Here is a 23,686-nt window from a genome sequence, read left to right as displayed (position 1 = left end):
GGTCAAAAGATTAATCCCGTGGGCCAACCCCTTTATGGGTTTTTTCTCATGTCTATCTAAGCTCACCTCTTGTCTTATAGGAATTGTACAGTAACACGACAACAAAAATATAGTAACACGACGACTAATTTACAGTAGCAACGTCGAAACATACCCATGAGGGATCTACTTTTTTAGAACAATTTTTTTCAAACAATATGGTACAAAAGTTCTTAAAAAATAATATATGAGGTGAGAGATAAAGTTGTTTAAAGATCAAAATCTTAAGAAATATCTATATGTGCAGTAATGATGCGTCTCCTATACAGTAATAACATTATGTTGCTATAAAATATATGTATTGTTACTGTATAATTACAGTAACGTCGTGATAGATATGCAGTAACACGTGTGTTGCACAGTTGCAGTAACATCGTGATAGAAATACAGTAACATCACGATAGAAGTACAGTAACATCATGACTTTATATTGTTATCATGACTTTATATTGTTGTTACAGTACAACTAATGCATGTGAGGGAGCTAAAAATATTGTATTTCCAATCTTTAGAGAGCAATATCTCATGTGTTTTATATTATTTTTCAAAACCGTTTTCACCACATTAGTTAAAAAATATGATTTAAAAAACTAGATTCGTCATGACTATATTTTGACGTTGTTACTGTATTTTATAAGACATGTTACTGTATTTTTGGCTTTGTGTTACTGCACTTTTCAGATAGACAAGATAGACAGAAGTTGGCAAATGTGGGTTGTGGAGGAAGGTCAAATGACGGGTTTGATCGGTGGGAGAGTGTTTTAATCAGATTAGAAGAGGGGTTTTGGGCCTTTGGAAGTGGGTGGAAGAGGTTTTGGGCCTTACGAGGAAGGGGCATAGAATATCTTATTCTAAGTGGGATGTATATATTAGTTTTGCTATATATATATATATATATTATACTGTCTCTTTATACTATTACTAAAATAATATCACCGGGTCAAGTTAATAAATGTACTGTGGTATACATTGCATTGAAAATAAATTATGCATCGAGTCAATAATAGTAAATTCTGAAACATATATGTGTATGATTTAAAAATGTACGTTGCCTACGTAAGCTTATAAGTGAGTCCTACGTAAGCTTATAATTAAGAATAGTAAATCATGGTTCATATTATAAACTAATTTAATAATATAGGTGATCTTTCATTTGCCACCGCCACCGCCACCGCCGTCCGCCGTTGCTTCCACCGCCGTTGCTTCCGCCGCCGTCGCTGCCAACGACGCTTGCCCCCGACGCCGCTCGCACACACGCAAAAAGGAAGACGCACGCACCCGCCGCTGCCTCGCCGACGCTGTCACTGAAGCCGCTCGTCCCCGCAGCTGACATCCTGCTGACACCGCCCGCTCGCTCTCATCGTGGACCAAACGTCTTTCTGTTCATCAAAATAAAAATGGCCAATTGCATATATGCCACTGACTTGAAGCGGCATTTCAGATTTGCCATTACAAAACATGTAACTGCATATTTGCCATAAAAAAAGATAAGAACACATGACACCTGCCATTGGATTGACATATTAGATTAACACCGTTAGAAGGTGGTCAAGAAGCCTTAATCATTCCTATAACATAAGCAAAAACAGAGGAATGTTCCAGTAGATCAAGGAGAATTGGTTCACAAACCATATCTGAATGCATGCAAAATTAACATATCTGAATATGTGCACTATGCACCGTTCAATGGTGCTCTGATTGATCTGCATGCTATTGTCGCCGCCACATAACTGTTGCTGCTCCCTTCCCGCCGCCCCAGCCATGGCTGCTCTCCCACCGCCCTAGCCACCGTTGCTCCACCGCCACCCCCAGTCGTTGTTGCTCCCTCGGCGCCACCACACCTAGCTGCTGCCCCCGCCGCCGCTACCGCTGCCCTTTGCTGCCACCACCCGTGGAGATTAGGGTTCTTGAAGGGAGATAGATCGTGAGATGCGAGGTGAAATGTTTTCTCCTTTTTATGAATTGTTTTTATTCTTGAATTGTACTAAATCAAACGGCAGTGGCAAATGGAAGCAACGGGGACCAAAACCAGTGGCAAATTTGCCATATCTGTTTTTTTAATGGCTATTCTAAGTTAGGGGGTGAAACCAGTGGCATTGCAAATTCCCCAAATAAAAAGGGAGAAGGAAAAACCGAAAAGTTGTTCGGTTGTTCATCTCTCGCTCGTGCGTGTGCATCCTCTGTTATCTGCTTGTTCGTTCATTTGCATTATGCAGGTTGCATCTGTCAAGATGTTTATTTGAAATTTCTACATACAGTATATGATAGCTCTTAGGGTGGTCTTTAACACCAAGTTTCCCACAAGCCTTTTGCAACTGAAAGTGGACTATAGAAATATTTTTACAAATTGAATGAAACTATTCTTCTTTTGCTTTCATGTGAAATAATTGGATGCAATGATCCAGCTGGGAATACTTAGCTTTGTTTTCAGAAACCAACATTTTTAAAATCATTTTTGGAACCATTTAGTTCAGCCTACACTAGCAATAAAAAGTAGTTTTATTAGTTAATTGTTATCTTCTATGTGTTCTACCATCGATGATAAAATCTACTTCAAAATCCAGAGTTCATCCATGTGCTTGAGGGGAAGCCTTGACCATTTTAGATAGTGCTGAACTGTCTGGTCCTAAAATCTTTGCCTAATAAATTTCAGGGTGTAATTTCACCCTCGGTTCAGGCTGCTTTACTTTTCTAAAGGAATTTTCCCGAGGTTGCATTTAGCCGATAGGTTGAACAAATATTGGGTGTATTTTATTTAGTTAGGATAAAATTTGATCAAAGATTATTGTATTAACGTATCACTGTGTTACACAAAAGTAGAAAAAGAAAGTACTATATATGGAATAAGAATCTAACAATATTATTTTTGTGTCATGAAAAAAGTCCTAATGAAATAATTTTGGTTTAAATATTTGTTCTAATGAAACAAAGTATGTCATATATTTTGATACGAAGGGAGTTCAGTTTTATAACTAAGTTACTCGAATAGCAGATTATATCCAACCAAAACTATTTTATAAAACTTCAATAGAAAATAAACTTTTAGAAAACTTATTTTATAAATGAATTCCTAATAAAACTTCAATAGAAAATAAACCTCCTTTGTGCATGCCAAGGTTCAATATTGTATTAACGCCATGGCCGTTTGTATGAAGACCCTTGCCTCTAGTACTAAGGTATGGAGAAGGTTGGTGAAAAAGACATTGTTGCCAATGACCTATTTGTAAAAGAATTGAAAATGATCTACATATAAGAAAAAATATTTATAAATAGGTCCTCGACACAAATATGGCTGACACCAAGAAACTACATGTAAACATTTTTTCTTACGTATAGATTCTTTTTCTGGTTTCTTTTTTTTGCAAATAGGTTCTTGATGCCAATGTCTTTGCACCGACCTTTTTCATGTCAATGACTTACTGTCATGGGGTTTGAGGTTGTCGATACTATCGTCTTTGGCATCGAGAAATTATACCTCCGTGCCAAATAATACTTTCATGTCAATGACTTACTGTCATGGGGTAAAATTGTCCATTTTTTGTTGAAGTCTTTCTATGGGTTTATTTATGATATAAGTTTTCTAAAATGGCTATAATATATAAAATTCAGCTGTATATCACGCGTCAGACTGCTCTACCGGGTCAGTACCGATTGCTAGCTGCCCCTTTCAAATACAAATTTACTGGTATATAGTATAAGCTCGTGATCCAAATACAAATTTACTGGTTATAAATTTGTATGCAAAACATATACAAATCTCATCAAATTATATTATAAATAAAAAAACCCCTTCAATTCAATACATAGAAGTACAAATACGAAGTTTTCATCCAATCTAAATATCGTAAACGGTATTAATATTTAAAATGTCCAGTGTGTTAAATTTTGATCTAAAACATGCATATAGCACAAGACAATGTGTACTGTGGCAACATGCGCGCGTCTCAGTCATCCTATCAACAACCAAGTTGAAATGTAAATGCACACGGTCTCTCTGAGTCTCTGACTTCAAATTGAAGTTCAGATCATGCAAACTCGAAATAATTAACTGCAAGCACAAGTTGATCTTCAGTATCATGCATGTCGTCCATCGATTTTGAAACTCTATTCTCGAGAAATATCGATCGATCCTTACCCAGGTAATTAAACCTGTGATATATACGGCGTTCGTACTTATGAGCACATGATTATGTACTAATGCATACATTCCCGGCCCAACGACCAATATATGCATATATCAAGTTGGAGTTACCTCACTAGCTTTAGTAGATATAGTACATGGATCGGTTGATGCAACTGCTGCTGGTCAGCTAGCTAGCTTAATTTCTTGACAATCAAAGAGATGTTTCATCCCATTTATGATAAGTATTAATCCCAATGCTACATATAAATATAATCTGTCATATGTAAGGTTGCGTTTGTTGTTAATTAGATAAAGATAAAAAACATATGTTTTTATAGCTAATTTATGATATAAACGATATAATTAATTATTATAGAAATTAAAAATCTATTTTAAAAATGTGAGATGATCAACTTCTAAATAATTTTTTTTAAAAAAATATACATAGTTTAAAAAGTATACGTGCAAAAACGAAAACTAGTCGAGGGAAAAAAAAACGCAGCCGTAGTGACTTATACGGTGCTGGTTTGAAATAGTGGGAGTTCAGTTTTATAGCTAATTAAGTTACTCCAATACTGTAAGAGCAGATTCAATCCAACCAAAACTATTCGAATCCAACGTACTAGTACCATTAACGGAATGAAATCAAATAATCAATCCAGTGGTCATATATATCCAGGTCATGCATGCACCAGCTAGCTCGATATATATATCGTTTGCTCGCTTGATCTCTCTCGATTAATATATATATTCAGCACGTGTATGTAGTAACGACAGTCATAAACAACTGCATGGTACGCATCTTTGAAAGTGACACTACTGACGAGCACCATGGATGGATAGTAATTAAAATGCTTCTATATATATATGTCGATCATATCAGTACAAATCTTTCTACCTAACTCGATCGACCAATCACTGTACATATGCAGCTGCATGCACCCGTGCATGGCAGCTCGTTTCTGACGCCATAACTGAACGGTTAACAGATTTTACTCTGCACCAATCCAATCTAGGTTACGTACCCCTTCTTACAAGTCAAGTGCTGACCAATGCAATAATTAAATGGCACCAAAATGGATGCAAAGGTCATCGGCGAATCCCCTTGTAATTGCACCAAACTTGGTGCTCTCGTGTATTTCCATGGTCGATCGATCGTTACCTAGCTTTATAATCTAATTAGAGATTCCTAGTTTGCTACGTAAGCTATGATCGACGTGGACGACCACGACTTGCTGTTCGTCCTCCTATAAAAAGGGGGCATGGAGGAGATCACCATGCATCCCATGCAAACTAGCTTAACCTAAACACAGCAACACATCAGCAGTTGTAATTTGCTTTAGCTATAGGGACATCAACAATGGCGGAGACGAAGAAGGTGCTCCTGCTGGCGGCCGTGGTGGTCGGCATGGCCATTGCGGCGGCGCAGGGCAGCCCCATCGCCTTCACGGAGAAGGACCTGGCGTCGGAGGCGAGCATGTGGAAGCTGTACGAGAAGTGGCGCGGCGTGCACACGGTGTCGGCCGACCTCGCCGAGAAGAAGGCCAAGTTCGAGGTGTTCAAGAAGAACGCCAGGTACGTCCACGACTTCAACAGCCAGAAGGGCAAGCCCTACAAGCTCGGCCTCAACAGGTTCGCCGACATGACGCTCGAGGAGTTCAAGAAGAAGCACACCGGCGCCGTCGTCAAGCCCGACGCCGCCAAGAAGCCGGCCGCCAGGATCGCCATGCCCAGGGTCTCCGACGCCGACCTGCCGGCCGCGTACGACTGGAGGGACTACGGAGCCGTGGCCGCCATAAAGGACCAGGGCCAGTGCGGGAGCTGCTGGGACTTCGCCGGCACGGCGGCCGTGGAGAGCATCAACGCCATCGTGACGGGGAACCTGCTGACGCTGTCCGAGCAGCAGGTGCTCGACTGCTCCGGCGCCGGCGACTGCGAGAGCGGCGGGACGACGCCCGGCGTGTTCGAGTACGCCATGGAGAACGGCATCACCCTGCAGTGCAACTACCCACCCTACGAGGCCATGGACGACCAGTGCAGGCTGGACCCGAGCATGACCCCGCTGGTGAAGATCGACGGGTACGCCGCGGTGCCGGCGAACAACGAGAAGGCGCTGAAGCGGCAGGTGTACGTGCAGCCGGTGACGGTGTACATCGAGGCGAGCTACGACTTCCAGCTGTACACGGAGGGCGTGTTCACCGGCGACGACTGCGGGACGTACCTGGACCACGCGGTGGTGGTGGTGGGCTACGGCGTGACGCAGAGCGGCGTGCGCTACTGGATCGTGAGGAACTCGTGGGGCGAGGGCTGGGGGGAGGGCGGCTACATCCGCATGATCCGCGACGTCGACGCCAAGGAGGGCGTCTGCGGCATCGCCATGTACCCCTACTACCCCATCAAGAACTGCCCCTGCGCCGCCGTCACCGGCGCCGGCAAACGCGCCGCCAAGGATGAGCTCTGATCAACCTCGTAGCTAGCTACGATAAGAGCATCTCAACATACATACATATATAGACCTACCTACTTAATTAAAATAAAATGGAGGTCCAACTTATCTACGTACGTAGGTATGGTATGATGTATACATGGACCTCCCAGCTACTCGAATGTGTAAGGTATTTATACCTAACGTTTCTTCAAATAAAATGCATGCAGTCCTGGATATATATCAAGATTAGATATATGTCCTTGCATGCTAGCAATTCATTTCATAGTACACTCTATGTTTTCTTTTATTTAATACCGTTAACTTTTGTATCTATATTTACTTATTTAAAGTATCATAAATTAACAGAAAAATGAGCCTCCACGTTGACTCTGACGGACTATAAATTCTGAGATTAATCGGAAAAAATAAAAGAAAAAAATTTAGTCGGACAGTGAAAAATACACGTCAACAAACAGGTGTTTTGAACTAAAGAAAATATCAATTCGTATTGATTTACGTCCCAGCCTGGTGGATAAAGCACGTCCAATTTATATTCCAATCCGAAATACATAAATAAAAAATTATAAAAAAGATATAACTTAGAAAAATCTAAATCTTAGATTAAAAATTTCTCTTCATATTATAATATATATAACTCTCATGGACCAGAAAATCTCATATTAATCCAAAAGATAATTAGATTAAAAATACAATTTTGATGTTTAAAATAATTTTTTTAAATAATTGATATTAGAGGAGATTCTTTCTATAAATATAATTTGTAAACATCTAAATCCGATTACAAATAAAATTTAAAAATTAAAAATAAAGAAAAATAATATAAAAGAGACCATGTATAAATACAGTTAATAAAATATCCAAATTTCAGATTAAAAAATCTAAAATAATTGATATTGAGAGAAGTGTCCATCTATAAATACAATTTAGAAACTTCTAGAATCAATTTAGAAATATAATTTTAGAATTAAAAATAAAGAAAAATAATATAAAAGAGTTATGTGTAAATACAATTTAGTAAGTCTCCATGTAAAAATAAAATTAAAAAAATTTAATGTTAAATTACAAATAAAAATTAATTGTTATCAAGATAAGATGCCATATATAAAACAATGCTAGCCGCACATAGTGTGCGGCCATCCTGCTAGTTATATAAATATACAAACTAAAGGTATTCTTTAAAGCTTCTTTTATAATAAATTAAATAATTAATAATTATATAAAATTTTTAAATAAGACAGATAGTAAAATATCGTAGCGTTAAAAAAACGGAGAGACAGCACTATACTGTGTGTACAGTACATCTGCATACTGTTGTCGCTAGTAATGACACATTTTGGGTTCGCCTGAGCCCAGCCCATTTTAGGCCTTCTATGGTTAGGCCCAAAAAAACGGCCTGTCCGGTGTCCAGGTGGATGGGCTGGAGTTGCGGTTCAGTACAAACGAGTCCACAACTTTGTCACAATTTTCTGCATACATTCTGAGAAAATATATATGAAAAAATAGCAAGAACAATTTGTGTAAAAAAGAAAAATACAAACTGCTGTCTGACTGAAAACTGGATATTTGTTAATTTTTAAGTTTTTTTTGGGGAGGGGGGGGGGGGGGATCGCCGATTTGCATGCAAGATGCAAGGGAAACAAGGTATAGCAATCGTGAAGGAGATGAAATGCAGCAATCCTGAAGGAAGGATGGAACACAACATTATAGGTAGGGCCACAGGTTGTCTTGCAAATTGTAGCCGAACGATTCAAGTGTGACTTAGATTACGCAAGTTTTGCATTAGACATACTTATTTTTCCACATATAGGATCGATATAGTCAATAATGACCTACTTTTCTCCAGGTCTTAACGATCTTCGAGAAAATCCGCTTCCCTGCAATAATGCTACAAACTAGTCGGAGCCCCGCGCGTTGCCGCGGGCAGCCAGCAATATAAATAAAGTAAAATTAGCACACCTATGTTGTCACCTATAGAACACTTAATTAGGTAATAATAGGTTTGGTCTCAAAATTATTTGTCAGGTGCTGTTAATTATAAATCATCATATATATTAGAAACTTATACAGTACAAATTGTATATAAAAAAAGAGAGGATATATATAGACTGTAAGCTTAAGTTTAATCTGTACGTGCAATTCATTCATGTGTGTAAATCAAGAGACAAAACGATCAATAACACATAGATATATATGTGGTCATACCATTTAAACAAAATCAAGTTGTAAATAGGATATCCTTGGCATGAACAAACACTGTGTTCATGTGTAGAGTAATTTCTAAATAGGATTGGTGGAAACATTGTCAACACAGAGTAACTTGTAAGCAGGATTTATGGAAAAGTAAAAAACGGACTGTATGAAACCGTAGAGAGAACACCACAAATCACTGGGTCAGTTTATACACGAAATGAGAACGATAGAGGTACAACACGTGTGTATGGCATGATAAAAAAATAGAAAACGTGTTGTATTGCATACACAAGCCTTTGCAACGATAAAATAGGTTCATGTGGTAAAAGAACATGAAGCACAAAATAAGGGCTAATTAAAAACTAGACATATGGTAGATGATGTTAAGGTCATCATCAGCTTGCTTTACACAACTAGTATGCATCATGTAACTACATATCTAATAATAGTGTCGGGATGGTTATATGTACAAGGCAAAGACCTGACAATGTTGTACCTGAGGAAACATATATAGTTATATCAGAGAACATTGAAGAAGATTTTCTCTAAGGGTATATTAATACAAGTGAACATGCAATGGTATTGGGTACTGAGTTTTGAGGTATATATGCACACTGGCTAAAAATAGGCATATAAACTATTGTATAAATGTAAAATAGGAATAGATGTATTAGTGCTAACCATTTTGGCTCTATAAATCAGTTGATAAATTCTATGCGCTTACAATGAAAGGGGACAACAAGCATGTATAAGACCGAGCAAGATATGCAAACCATCCTTGCTTTAAATCATAACCAACACTGCTGGTTTAAAGGATTCTTTGTCAAAAAAATCATATGTAGCAGGCTACACAGGTGGAATTCCAAAAATCAATGGTCTAGCCCTTAGAACATATTAAGTCAGAGAAGGGCAATGATGTGGTTTTCATATTAAACTTGTTGTATGGATATCGCTTACCTTCAGAACATTACTGGATCACATACCAAAACACTTCAACGAAAAGCAAAAGGATATGTTGAGAGATCACAACACGACCCCCTTCCAGTGCCTAATCGATCGGGCAATTAGGTTTTTTTTGTTTGAGGACAGACAACTTGGGCGTCTCCTCCTCCTCTGTTTCTCTATTTATATGCACTGGTGGGGCTCGGGGTATATCTTGAATTTAGTATGGAGTTTTGATTCTACCGATCACCGAAACAAACTCCTATTCTATCTCCTTATCTGTTTCGAATTTCTTGTTTGAGTTGGACACGGTAAAAAATAGTTATGGTGGATTCTGAATTTCTTAAACCGATCTATATCTCTAATTCTTTTATTTGGTGGCTGGCCAAAAAATCAACCAACAATATCATGCCTGCATAGGCACAAACATAAATGAATATGACATTGTGCTAATGTATGCACTTGTATGGTTGTGTGCTTCAAAGGAAATAAAAGCCCTAGCTAGTTGTTGTTTTGGAAAATATTAGATGGAAGAGAAATCATTTATTCACATTCTTATTGGTGTATATATAAAAACTTAGAGTATGTGGCAAGTTAGAGATGGTTTGAATATATGATATCTCTAATATTCTATTCTGAACTTATGATTCTGTCTTTGTTTCTAGTGTTTATATGCGACTCCATTGTCTTTAACTGTACTTTTAACATTGCCTACTACTCCACCTAGCTACCATGATTGGTGATTGCGTCCACTTCTAATATTATTGTCGTGTGACTTACCATCCATTGTCTCCTGTAGTTATAAGGAGAGTGTTATAGACAATAGCGATTTGCTCTGACTGAAGTTGACGATGATTTGTTTTAGATCAAAGTCGTTCGAGGCAGCCAGTCACAAAGCAGCCATGCATGTTAGGCTGATGCGGTCTTTCCGGTCGTAGATTATAAATTAGCGCGTTGAAGAGAAGTATATGTATGTATGTTTGTGAAGGGAGGGGTGACAGTAGATTTATAGTATCGGCATGCAATTAATGATGGACGATGCAGAGGTAGCAGCTGATCCTCCGCTGGGCGTTAATTAATTTACTCGTAGATTGGATCTAACAGTACTCTCGATCGCATGCCTGCTGCTAGATACTCCTATATATATAGATTATATTTTCCCCCTCTCCCAGCTTATTAATTATAACTAGAAAGATGCACAAGCCTTTTTGTTTTCTTTCTTTCTCTCTTTCTTTTAGCGTAACATGCAACAAGGAAGCTGCTCCTGCTATTTTATTACAACTTGTTAGAACGGAACATGCTAACTCAAAGTTTAATTATATAATGCCGTCCAACCAATTAAAATCGGTCTCCCTTTCTTCAATTTGAATGAGTAATGCTAAACTGAAGAGATATATATATATATATATATATATATATATATATATATATATATATATATATATATATATATATTCATTGCAATGGTATATATAAGACAAGTTGCCATGTAAGGAATCTGAAATATATAGATCGAGATCTATATATCCGTAACATGCATAACTAGAACTAACGACGACCTTGTTGCACTATGTCCAATACAGGGAGCTAAATAACTAAGCCAGGCACCTTGGATTATATTAATCTATCACTAGATTAAAATTTTTGCTTGAACGGTTGACATATCGATCAACAATGTGTGGTCACCTAGCTAGAATACACTGGGATATATATGATCGTTGTTAATGCCAATATTTGGTAAAATTTTACTGAATTCAGTTAAGGACAGAGCATAACAAACCGATGTAAAACTTATTCAGAAGAGTCCCAGTTCGAGAATAATAATTCTACCTATTAATTAGGCAGGGTTTAATAATTTTTCTTTATCTTTAGTGAGCTATGCCTATTGTACAATTATAACTATGTTTCCTTTAGTCTCTTGGAAATGTGTGTATGTCCAATATGGACTAAGTTGAGAGTTCGATTAGAAAACAAGTGTCATGCCCAATATAGACTAGTGCTTATCTATGGGTGTAAATATGTACACTAGTGCTTATCTATGGGTGTAAATATGTACACTCAGAGTCCTTGTAAAATAACACATAGATCAATAACTACTCTCGACGCATCGCCATCCTTTTTTTCTTTGAGTTTTTATCACCGACGGGACCTGACATTTGACCCGGGGCTGCATCGCTTTGATCTCCAGTGAAGGGATATGTCCTAAGTTCCGTAGCCCCTTCAATTTTATCGGCTAGTTCAGGACTTTCTCGGTTCGGTCCACTATTCTGATTTGGTTGTACGGCTTATATTTATCGTATCGGTTTTTACTTTTGCATCTTTTACCAAAGTACGTTTATTTTTCAACTTTGGCTTTTAGATCTCCAAGAATATATACATAAAAATTAATTTTTATTCACAAATTATTGTTTGTTTGCAAAAAACCAAACAATCATTCTCAAAAGCCAAACAATCATCCCCTAGTATACAATAGCTCCCAAGTATGTTCTAACTCTCAAGGATGGGACGATGGGAGAATATCTCATGGATAAATCGAGGAACTAAGAGGCTTTTCGATAGTGTTATACATTGTCATGCCAAATATGATGTGCGTCATAATTTACTACTCTAGTGTTTGTTTATTTGATTCAATTGTTGCAAACCACTCCTGGGTTTTTCCGTGGGCGTACATGTCATATGCTCATTTATCTAATTAAAGTATTAAGGTGGGAAGCTCTCCCCTCAGGCCCCCACCTTTCAGAAAAAGAAAGAAAGAAAATGGTTTGAGGCCCAAGGTTTTAGTCGAGGGTTCGAGCTATATAAATGGCAACCTCCATTCAACGAGCTATGCATGCAATGTTCGACTGATCTTCATCCAAGAAACACGTAGAGAAGAGCCGAGCTGATCGAGGTGTCTAGCTAGCAACACACATACATGCATATATACACCCGACAATGATGAAGTCATTAGTAGGGGTGTTGGCGGTAGCCATGGTGGTGGTGGCTGCGGTGCAGGCAGACGATGTCCCGTTTACGGACAAGGATTTAGAGTCGGAGGAGAGCATGTGGAAACTGTACGAGAGGTGGCACAACGTGTATCATGGGTCATCATCAGATGGCCTCGCCGAGAAGGTTAGCAGGTTCGAGGTGTTCAAGAAGAACGCCAGATACGTAAGCGAGGCCAACAAGAAAAAAGGGATGACCTATAAGCTGGGCCTCAACAAGTTCTCCGACATGACCATGGAGGAATTCACGGCCAAGTACACCGGCGGTAGGCCCGGACCGGTCATCGGCACGAAGAACAGGACCAGCAGCGGTTCCCAGGCTACCAAGCGGCGTGCAGCAGCCAATAACTGCTACGTCCCTTCGTCATGGGACTGGAGAGAATATGGAGTTGTCGCTCCTGTGAAGGACCAAGGATCTTGCGGTATGTGCGTTGAGTACGTGCTCCCTTCTGCTTTTAATAAATGATGTATGTAATATAACTGAGTTATTCTAGGATATATATATATATATATATATATATAAGTTTGAGTCTTTGTTTATTTAACAAAATAGTAAATTTTATTTACAATACATGAACTTGACATTTAGGTGTAATATAGAGCATTCTAGCTTGTACAATCATTTAATATGTGGGCGCAATTTATACTAATAACATAGGAATTTTTCTCGAACGCATAAAAGATTTGCACGTAAATATATTAGCAGAAAATAACATAAGAAATGAGCTTGCACATACAACGACTTGGAAGGTAGAATGATTTTAGTGTAATAACTTATAAAGAAGTGAGCGTGTTAGTGTAACAACTTGATTATTTGAAACACTGTTCCTATACACATTTAAATTTCCTAGTACTTACTTTGTCAATATATTTTTTCTAGTTTTGCACAAAACATACTTAAATTTTTTTATCATTCTATTTAATAAAGTCGACTAAATATTACTACATAGAAAATTTAAATTTATGTTGAGATTTGAGAATGTGTGTAAAAGAAATCAGAACCAGAGGTGTAAATTAAATTAGTAACTAAATAATTCATCTAGATTAAATTGAAGACAAGCTTAGAATATTAATCTAGAACTTCTTAACCAAGGCAAGACATAGGGGCATTTTGTTTGTAGGGGCTAAACTTTAGCCCCTAGTCACATCGGATGTTTAAACACTTATTATTATAAATAGTAACGTAGACTACTAATAAAACCCATCTGTAATCTTGGACTAATTCGCGAGACGAATTTAATGAGCCTAATTAATTCATGATTAGCATATGTGATGCTACCGTAAATATTTGCTAATTATGGATAAATTAGGCTTAAACAATTCGTCTCACAGATTAGCTCTCATTTATGAAATTAGTTTTTTTATTAGTCTAGATTTAATACTTCAAAAGTGTCTAAACATCCGATGTAACATGAGGCAGGTTTAGTTTTTTAGCCCCATCTAAACCACCCATAACTTGCCAAGTTGTTGCATTAGAATAAACAAATTACTTAAGTTCTTGTGTTAGAATGCACCCACTTAATTGCTGAGTTCCTCTACTGAATGTTCAACAATTACCAAGTTCTTGCAATAGACTACTGAATTCGAGTGCCAAGTTATTATTAGTACCGCAAGTATAATTTATTCTTTAAAATATACTCCCTCTGGTTTTTTAACGCCGTTGACCTTTTAATTTATGTTTAACCCTTCGTCTTATTTAAAAATTTTGTCCAAAAATACAAAAGTATAATCATACTTAAAGTTACTTTAGGAATAAATCAAATTATAATAAAATATATAGTCCATAATTATATAAATTTGTTGAATAAGACGAAGGGATCAAAAAGTCAACGGTGTAAAAAAGTAAAAAAATCAGAGGGAATAGTTAATTGATTATCATTTAATTTGTTTGTCTTATTAAATGTATGTATATATACTAATTAAATATAGGGAGCTGCTGGGCGTTCGGCGCGGTCGGGGCGGTAGAGAGCAAGAACGCGATCTGGACAGGAAACCTCCTGAGTCTATCGGAGCAGCAAGTTTTGGATTGCTCCGGCGGCGGCGACTGTAACTGGGGCTACCCGTACACTGCCCTCCAGTATGCCATGAACACCGGAATAACTATAGACGCCAACTACCCGTACAAGACGCAGCAGCAGCCGTGCACCTTTGACCCTGTACATACATACATATATACTATGGGTTAACAGCGTCCAAATTAAGATAGTTTCAAACAAACATATAAACATCTTGATAATTAATTAATGATATGACATATATACGTACTTACGTACATGACAAAAATGTGTAAATATATATATATATATATATGCATGCAGAACAATCCTCCAATCGTGAAGATCAGTGGCATATCCTTCGTGAACTCCGGCGACGAGGATGAACTGAAGCAGGCAGTGTATAACTATGGCCCCGTGGTCGTCATCATCGAAGCGAGCAACGACTTCCATAGCTACAGTACGGTACGTACGTACTATACGCGTGCGTGGATTAACTGTACGACCTAAACATATACATGGATTAACCGTGGATAAATAAATCAGTACTATTAACAATTAGTACTAATTAATTAATTAACTCACTCAGGGCGTGTTCCAAGGTTACTGCGGGACATCGACAAACCATGTGGTATTAGTGGTAGGATATGGTAAGATACCCGACGGTCCACGCTACTGGATCGTGAAGAATTCGTGGGGCGAAGGATGGGGTGAGAAGGGTTACATCCGTATGATCCGTGACATCGACTCGGACAAGGGCATCTGCGGCATCACCACCTATCCACTCTACCCTGATGGCATCGCCGTCTCCTCTTCTGCTCCCGCCTACTAGCCGATCGATCGATATATAAGCTGCTTGCTAGCGCCATCTTAATTAATTTTCTTTGCATGGTTATGTATGTCATGGACGTGTGCACAAATATATGTACACACTTATTAGCAAATAAATATACGTACATGCACGTGCACGTAATGAATTATGTATACTTGCTAAATTAATTGAGTGCGGATGTAGCAAAAATATTCTACCAGTATTGAATAAAACAGTGCCAGCATATATATTTACATGCATGATGTTAGTGTGCTTCAAGAAAGATATATATGTATGTATCGTAACGTATGTATGTATGTAGCGCTACACTGCGTGCTCCGAAATTTAGAGCACGCCACCTATAAGTGGATATTGAGCCAGCTCGGCTCGGCTCGCTCTGACTCGTTAGCATACCGAGTTAGTTTTGCTCGGTTCATTATACTAACGAGCTAGAAGGCTGGCTCGGCTCGGCTCGATAGTCAGCCCGAGCTAGGCCATTAGCTCACGAGCCATGGAGGGAATAACGGAGTTGTCAAAGGCGGCTGGACAAGCAAGGGGATGGCCAGATGGAGTAATCGAGGTTTTCTTATATATGTATAATCCGTAATAATCCTTAAAGCGCCTTTTGCTGTGATCAGAGGCGTATGTGGGTGCAACGCCCCTAGAAATCGCCCCCCCCCCCCCCCCCCCCGGGGGATGTAGTACATGCGATTCGATCACAGCTACTGATAATGATTTTCAGTTTCACGGATGACAGTCTTGGGTTTCCCACGAAAGCAGTTCCAGGGTCTCATGTTTTCATTTCTTCACGCTTCTAAGCCAAAAATTTAAAGCACCATTAATTTTAGTTTATTTTAGAGTACTTTTATTGTAGTTAATTTTTATAATATGTTTTTGACGCTAAGAGCAATTACAATAAGTGATGTAAGCAGACTCTACAAATTGTTATTCATATTTGTGCTTTGAAGTACCATCCAATTTCTCGATTCAATAGAAGCCCCAACAGATGGAGGAGAGAGGAATAAGAGAAGAAAACACATGCTATTGATTTACAGGCAGCTCGAGCACAAGCTTTAAGACACTAAATGTGTATGAGAAGTGAACCATACATTGATGACATATAATATATGTTTATATGTAACTATCGTATAAATTAGATTGATTTTAGTTCTTAATGCCATGAAAAGATTTTGGAGATAGGAGTTAGCTCTTCTATTGACCATACTCTAAGAACACATATAAAAGTGTATTTACAAATTACTTTTCGTTCTTACAAATATGTCGTGCACTGAAAAAGCAAATAAATGATGAGGGTGATAGAAATCAAGGATTTTGTACAAATCTCCCAAAACTTATACGGATGAACGCTCTTAAGGAACCTTCCGTGAGAAATAGATTTCCATATTATGATTTGTTGGCGCAGAAATAACTAGTTTAAAGGATTCGAACGCTTTACGCATACTGTAGCCACCATACCATCTCACCCGTGGGCCGTGGTGGCCTAGGATGCAGGGACGTGGGATGGACCTTGATGGCCCAAAATGAGAGGGTGTGGTGAAGGTAGTTGGGCCGGGATAGCCCACTAAATCAGGCGTGGGCTGGGGGCCAATGAGCGATCGAGGCTGCCGCAATGGCCAAATTCCTCAACCCCCATCATTTCATTTTTTATATTTATTTTTCATGCTTGATTACACTTCCATGGTATATGCTTGTTGTCATATATCATATATGCCTTTCTATATACGTATTCTTTTCATCCATCCGAATATAGTGGAATGGAATTGAATTAAGGACGACACACTTCCTGACCAAATCTATTTTAAATTCATTTTGTTCGTAATCTTCAACATTTATCAGGAATCATCCAACTACTCGTCACAGCATAGCAGATTAACAGAGTCACCCCGTTCACTTTTAAATCTATATTTAACTGTTAGTGTTATTTAATATTTTTATGCAAATGCAAATTAATAGTCATTACTAAAATGCTTTTCTCTTTAAATCAAATCTTAACATAATAATTAAATAATTAAATAATTTTTAAAATAAGACGAATGATCAAACATAGACTTAATGAATAGTCAACAACGTTAATATAGGAACCTTAACTCACTTCGCATGCAAACATACACAGTAGATAAAGTCCACCTCGGACCTCGCCGCAAACATGCAAAAAACGGCCTGTCCGGTGTCCAGGTCAGGGCTGGAGTTCTGCTTCAGTACAAACGAGTCCACAACCTTGTCACAATTTTTTGTATATGCATACATTCTGAGAAAATATATATGAAAAAATAGCAAGACCAATTTGTGTAAAAAATATATATACAAACAGCTGTCATGGCAGCTGATTGAAAACTGGATATTTGTTAATTTTTAAGGGTTTTTTTTTGGGGGGGGGGGGGGTGATCGCCGGTTTGCATGCAAGATGCAAGGGAAACAAGGTAATGGAGCACAACATTATAGGTAGGGCCACAGGTTGTCTTGCAAATTGTAGCCGAACGATTCAAGTGTGACTTGGATTATGCAAGTTTTGCATTAGACATACTTATTTTTCCACATATAGGATCGATATAGTCAATAATGACCTACTTTTCTCCAGGTCTTAACGATCTTCGAGAAAATCCGATTCCGAACGAAAACTCGGTGATCAATACTATGTGTAATAATAAAAATCCCACAGAAAAGCCAAGCAAAAACATCCTATTTAGGACTAGGAATAGTGCATTGGATAGATTTAAATTTTAGAGAATTAGTGGAACTAGGACGGAGTCAATTGGGCCGGGAGAGCACACTAGATCAATGTGATGGACTTCGCATGCAGTAGATAAAGTCCACCTCGCATCTCCTGCCCTTGCCGCAGGTTTCTCTGATAATCATAATAATAAAAACTCGGATATACATACACATTCTCATCCTTATTTTTTCGCTTCTTCTTATAAATTGAAATTTAAAATTTTAATTTTAAACTTAACAGCAATTTTACGGTCATTAAGAAGGTACCAAAATTTTAGTATAAAATTCAGTACCTCCTAGTACATAAGGTACCAATAGGTATCAAATTTTACACTAAAATTTTGGTACCTCTTGGTACCTATTACCTACTCAAGAACCATAAAAATGCTCTAAACTTAAACTTAAAGTTGATTTTAGAATTTGTTTTATTGTATTTTATTCTCTAGCCTTGACCTTTATATCGCTAAGTACATATATAAAAGTTTTATTTATAAATTATTTTTTATTTTAATATGTTATTTGATTTTTTTTAGAAAAAACTAAACAATCACCCTTTTATATTTATCAACTTAGTTGACTTTGCATGCAGCCATGCAGTACATAAATACATGATCGATCGTGTTGTTTCTGCTTGTTTCACCCGAAATCCAATGGCTGGAGATCGATAAGCTGGCCTTAAACTTTCCACGTATATATGTTCCTCTCCGCTCGTGTGAATCCATGCTTATATAATGGTCATCTACTAGCTATACTACTCTCGTTATATACTTACACATGTCTCTATCTTCCTCTCTATATATATAGGCTAGCTACGGTGAGTTGTAATTCACGGGCTGCTTCGTGAGTTGGGGTCAAAAACATATCAAATCATTTCTAAATTTCGATTTATATGGTTCACTAGATTCTTTATATCAAGAAACAATGAATTTACCATTGAAGAGAAACTGCTAGTTTCTAGGGAACATATGTCGCGCTCACCATTAGTAGAATAATATAGAGTTAGGAGAGAGAAAGAGAAAATATTTATTACTTTAAGACACCTCTACTGTGAAAAATAAATTTTATAGATGATTTCTTATACTATGGCAACTATGTCAGTTTTTCCATCAAGACTGTCCTTAGTCTTTAAAATCTTTAACTATTAATGTTATATTATTGCAATAAAATTTAATGAACTGTTGATTTTCAAGGAAAATTTACTATAGATACTTTTTTTCAAATTAAAGGCTTGAGAAGTTATTGATGGCTAAAATTTTTTTATAAGTTGTAAGAGCATCTCCAAGAAAATCTCCATCTCACTTGCCATAGTTAAATGTAGCAATTTTGCACAAAAAATGTCCTCCGAGAGAGTGACTATTTAACTTGTCATACTATTTGAATGACTAAACTTGAGTCCTCAATGACCAAATTTAACAACTCATTCCCCCACTAGTAAAATTGTTATCCGTGGGGCCACGTGGGTGGGACCCCTTGTCATCCTCCCATTGCTAGGATTTGGAGAGTGGGGATAGAGAGTCTCTTAGAGATACTCTCAGAATTCAAGTTGCCAAAACTAAAATGAATGACTAAATTTCGATTTGGAAAGTCTTGGAGATGCTCAAAGTAATAATAAGTATACTACTCTATCAATGATCCGTATAGGCAATACGTAGTTACGTACGTACTAGCGCCACCTGTTTCAGATCGATGGTATTAGTAGATGCATGTACGTAAATGTGTGACCGGAGGAAGTATAAACTACTACTACTACGTGCTATAAACTGCTACTGTGTGTGTGTTGAAATCGGCACAATTATGTACAAAAGCAATTGGATCACTACTTATACCTTATTACTAGTGATTAACTCGTGCAGATTAAGCTCTAGCTAGATGATGTCCATCGCATACGTACGTACGTATTGCGTGTAGAAATAAATTAGTACTGATCGATCACCTTGTACGTATGCTGTATCACGCGTCCGATTGTTCTACGTACCGGGGCATGAATACCGATCGATGTGCTAGCTACCTCTTTCAAATGCAAATTTTTACTGGTATATAGTATAAGCTAGTGATCCAAATACAAATTTACTGGGTATAAATTTGCATGCAAAATGTATATAAATCTCATCAAATTATAATATATAAAAAAAATCTTCAATTCAATATATAGAAGTACAAATATGAAGTTTTCATCCAATCTAAATATCGTAAATGGTATTAATATTTAAAATTTCCAGTGTTAAGATTTGATCTAAAACATACATGTAGCACAAAACAATAATGTGTATTGTGACAACATGCGCGCGTCTCAGTCATCCTATCAACAAACCAAGTTGAAATTAATTAATGTACGTAAGTGCACGGTATCTATCTCTTTAACTGCAAATTGAAGATCATATCATGCGAACTCAAAACATATATCCAATTATTAACTGGACGTACAATGAAAAGCGACTTTCACAATAGTTTAGAGCTGATGATCAGTATCATGTACGTCGTCCATCGATTTTGAAACCTTATCCTCAAGAAATATCAATCAAACCTTGCCTAGGTAATTAAACCTGTTATATATACGTTGTGCGTACGTACTTATGAGCACATGATTATGTACTAATATTGCATACATATATACCGGCCCAACGACCAATATATGTATATATCAACAAGTTGGATTTACCTCACTAGCTAGCTTTAGTGTTTCTCTCTCTATATAAAGATAAATATACGTTTTATAGCTAATTCATGGTATAAATGATATAATTAATTACTATAAAATTAACAATCTACTTTAGAAATATGAGATGATCAACTTGTACATAATATTTTTAAATATACACCGTTTAATAGTTTAAAAAACGTAATTGCAAAAGTGGAGAACTAACAGAGGAAAAAAAACGCAGCCGTAGTGACTTATACGCGCGGTGCTGGTTTGACAGAAGTGGCATTGTTAAGTTATCAGTATGCACGGCGTAAGATTGCTCTGCCGGCCGGGGCATGAATACTGATCGATGTGCTAGCTAGTTACCTCTTCCAAATACAAATTTTTGCTGGTACATAGTATAAGCTAGCTAGTTATCCAAATACAAATTTTGCTGGTACATAGTATAAGCTAGCTAGTTATCCAAATCAGTGCCGTCTTCAGGAATTGGAGGCCCCTGAGCAAAATGCAATGGAGACCCTAAAATGCAAATGAAGGTGAGGTACGTAGCGACGCGGCGACACAGAGGAACGTTAGAGCAACTGTGTTTCAGTTATCGTCCACGGCATACGCTAAATGTTAGAAATATGTTTCCTTATCGTTTGGCAACATAGTTGTAAATAAAAGTTAATTTATAAATAAAAGTTTTATATACATGTTCTTAACGATTTAAAAATAAAGACTGGAAAATAAACTACGAAAAAAGATCTAAACTTTTATATACATGTTCTTCAGATTAAAAATTTAAATTTTGGTTTATACGCATAAATAAAAGTGAAAAAAATAAGACTAACTAAATTCTTGTCGTAGATTTTGGGGGCCCTTCAATTTAGGAGGCCCCGAGCGGTCGCTCCGTCCGCTTATGGCCATAGACGGGCCTGATCCAAATACTCCCTCCGTACCTAAATATTTGACGCCGTTGACTTTTTTATATATGTTTGACTATTCGTCTTATTCAAAAACTTTACATAATTCTTAATTATTTTTATATCATTTCATTTATTGTTAAATATACTTTTATGCACATATATAACTTTACAAATTTTATAAAAGAATTTGAATAAAACTAACGGTCAAACATGTGTCAAAAAGTCAACGGCATCAAACATTTAGGGACGGAGATAGTACAAATTTACTGGGTATAAATTTGTATGCAAAATATATACAAATCTCATCAAATTATAGTATAAAAAAACCTTCGATTCAATATATATATATATATATATATATATATATATATATATATATATAAGTACAAATATGAAGTTTTCATCCAATCCAAATATCGTTAATGCATGGTATTATATTTAAAATTTCCAGAGTGTTAAAATTTGATCTAAAACATATATACATGTAGCACAAAACAATGTGTTTTGTGACAACATGCGCGCGTCTCAGTCATCCTATCAACAACCAAGTTGAAATTAATGTAAATGCACTATATCTCTTTGACTGCAAATTGAAGATCAAATCATGCGAACTAAAAACATATATCCCATTAACTGCAAGTACAATGAAAAGTGACTGTCACAATAGTTTAGAGCTCTTCAGTATCATGTCGTCCATCGATTTTGAAACCCTATCCTCAAGAAATTAATATCAATCGATCCTTACCTAGGTAATTAAACATGTTATACAAATATATATATATATACACACACATATATACACACATATATATGTATGTATATACATATACATATATATATGTATACATACATATATATATATATGTATAGAGAGAGAGAGACACACACACTATGGGCGTACTTATGAGCACATGATTATGTAAATACATGCATTCCCGGCCCAAGGACCAAACTATGTATATATCAGGTTGGAGTTACCTCACTAGCTTCAATTTGGTTATTTATTGCTTGCATATATATTGTACATGGATCGGTTGATCCAACTGTTGACTGTCAGCTACTCCCTCCGATTCATGATGTAAGTTTTTCTAGCATTGTCTAGATTAATATAGATACTAATAAATCTAGACACATATATAAATTATAAACATTCATCCATGAATGAATTTAGGCGAGGCTAGAAAAATTTCCAATATGAAATGGAGGTAGTAGTTTGCTAGGCAATTAAAGAGATGTTTCATCCGGTTACTGATAAGTATATATTAATCCCAATACCACATAATCTATCAAATGTTAAGGGTGTGTTCATTTGTTTGATGAAGATAAAACGTTATTTGCTTTTTGTGATAGCTTTTTTATGGTATTAATGATGAAATTAATTACTATAAAATTAAAAATTCACTTTAGAAATGTTAGATGATCAATTTCTATGTAGAATATTATAAAAACTACACGGCTTAACAGTTAAAAAGTGTGTGTAAAATCGAGAAATAATCTAGGGAAAAAGAACGTAGCTGTATTGTCTTATTAGTGTTGGTTTGAGGAAATGGGCACTGTTAAATAAGTTATCCCTGTCCATCCAACCCCCGCTCATGCTATGACAGTGTTAATTAAGGTGGTAAGCTCTCAAAAAAGACCTTCCCCTCCCTAAAAAAAAACAAAATAAAAGAAAAGAAAGGAAGTAAGACAAAGGTTGGAGGCCCAAGGGTTTAGTCGAGGATCGAGCTATATAAATAGCAACCTCCATTCAACGAGCTATGCATGCAGTGGTCGATTGATCTTCATCCAAGAAACACGTAGAGAAGAGACAGGCTGATCGATCGAGGGGTGTTTAGCTAGCACACAAATACATATATATACGTACACACGGTG

At 37.0% G+C, this 23,686-nt stretch overlaps 2 protein-coding genes across 2 annotated transcripts; both read left to right on the top strand.

Annotated features, from left to right (window-relative positions):
- Positions 1–5,522: 5,522 nt before the first annotated feature.
- LOC102713302 (thiol protease SEN102-like) lies at positions 5,523–6,623 on the top strand. Its single transcript, XM_040527363.1, has one exon. It carries the CDS (start codon positions 5,523–5,525, stop codon positions 6,621–6,623), a length of 1,101 nt encoding a protein of 366 aa, XP_040383297.1.
- Positions 6,624–12,677: 6,054 nt separating this feature from the next.
- LOC102713022 (ervatamin-C-like) lies at positions 12,678–15,553 on the top strand. The gene is made up of 4 exons (XM_006661486.1): positions 12,678–13,149; positions 14,657–14,883; positions 15,046–15,186; positions 15,311–15,553. Exons 1-4 carry the CDS (start codon positions 12,678–12,680, stop codon positions 15,551–15,553), a joined length of 1,083 nt encoding a protein of 360 aa, XP_006661549.1.
- The last annotated feature ends 8,133 nt before the right edge of the window (positions 15,554–23,686 follow it).

Source organism: Oryza brachyantha, chromosome 9 (genome assembly GCF_000231095.2).
Source record: "Oryza brachyantha chromosome 9, ObraRS2, whole genome shotgun sequence".
NCBI lineage: Eukaryota > Viridiplantae > Streptophyta > Magnoliopsida > Poales > Poaceae > Oryza > Oryza brachyantha.
The sequence above is the reverse complement of the archived record's forward strand: the minus strand, read 5'-3'. Positions and strand labels throughout refer to the sequence as shown.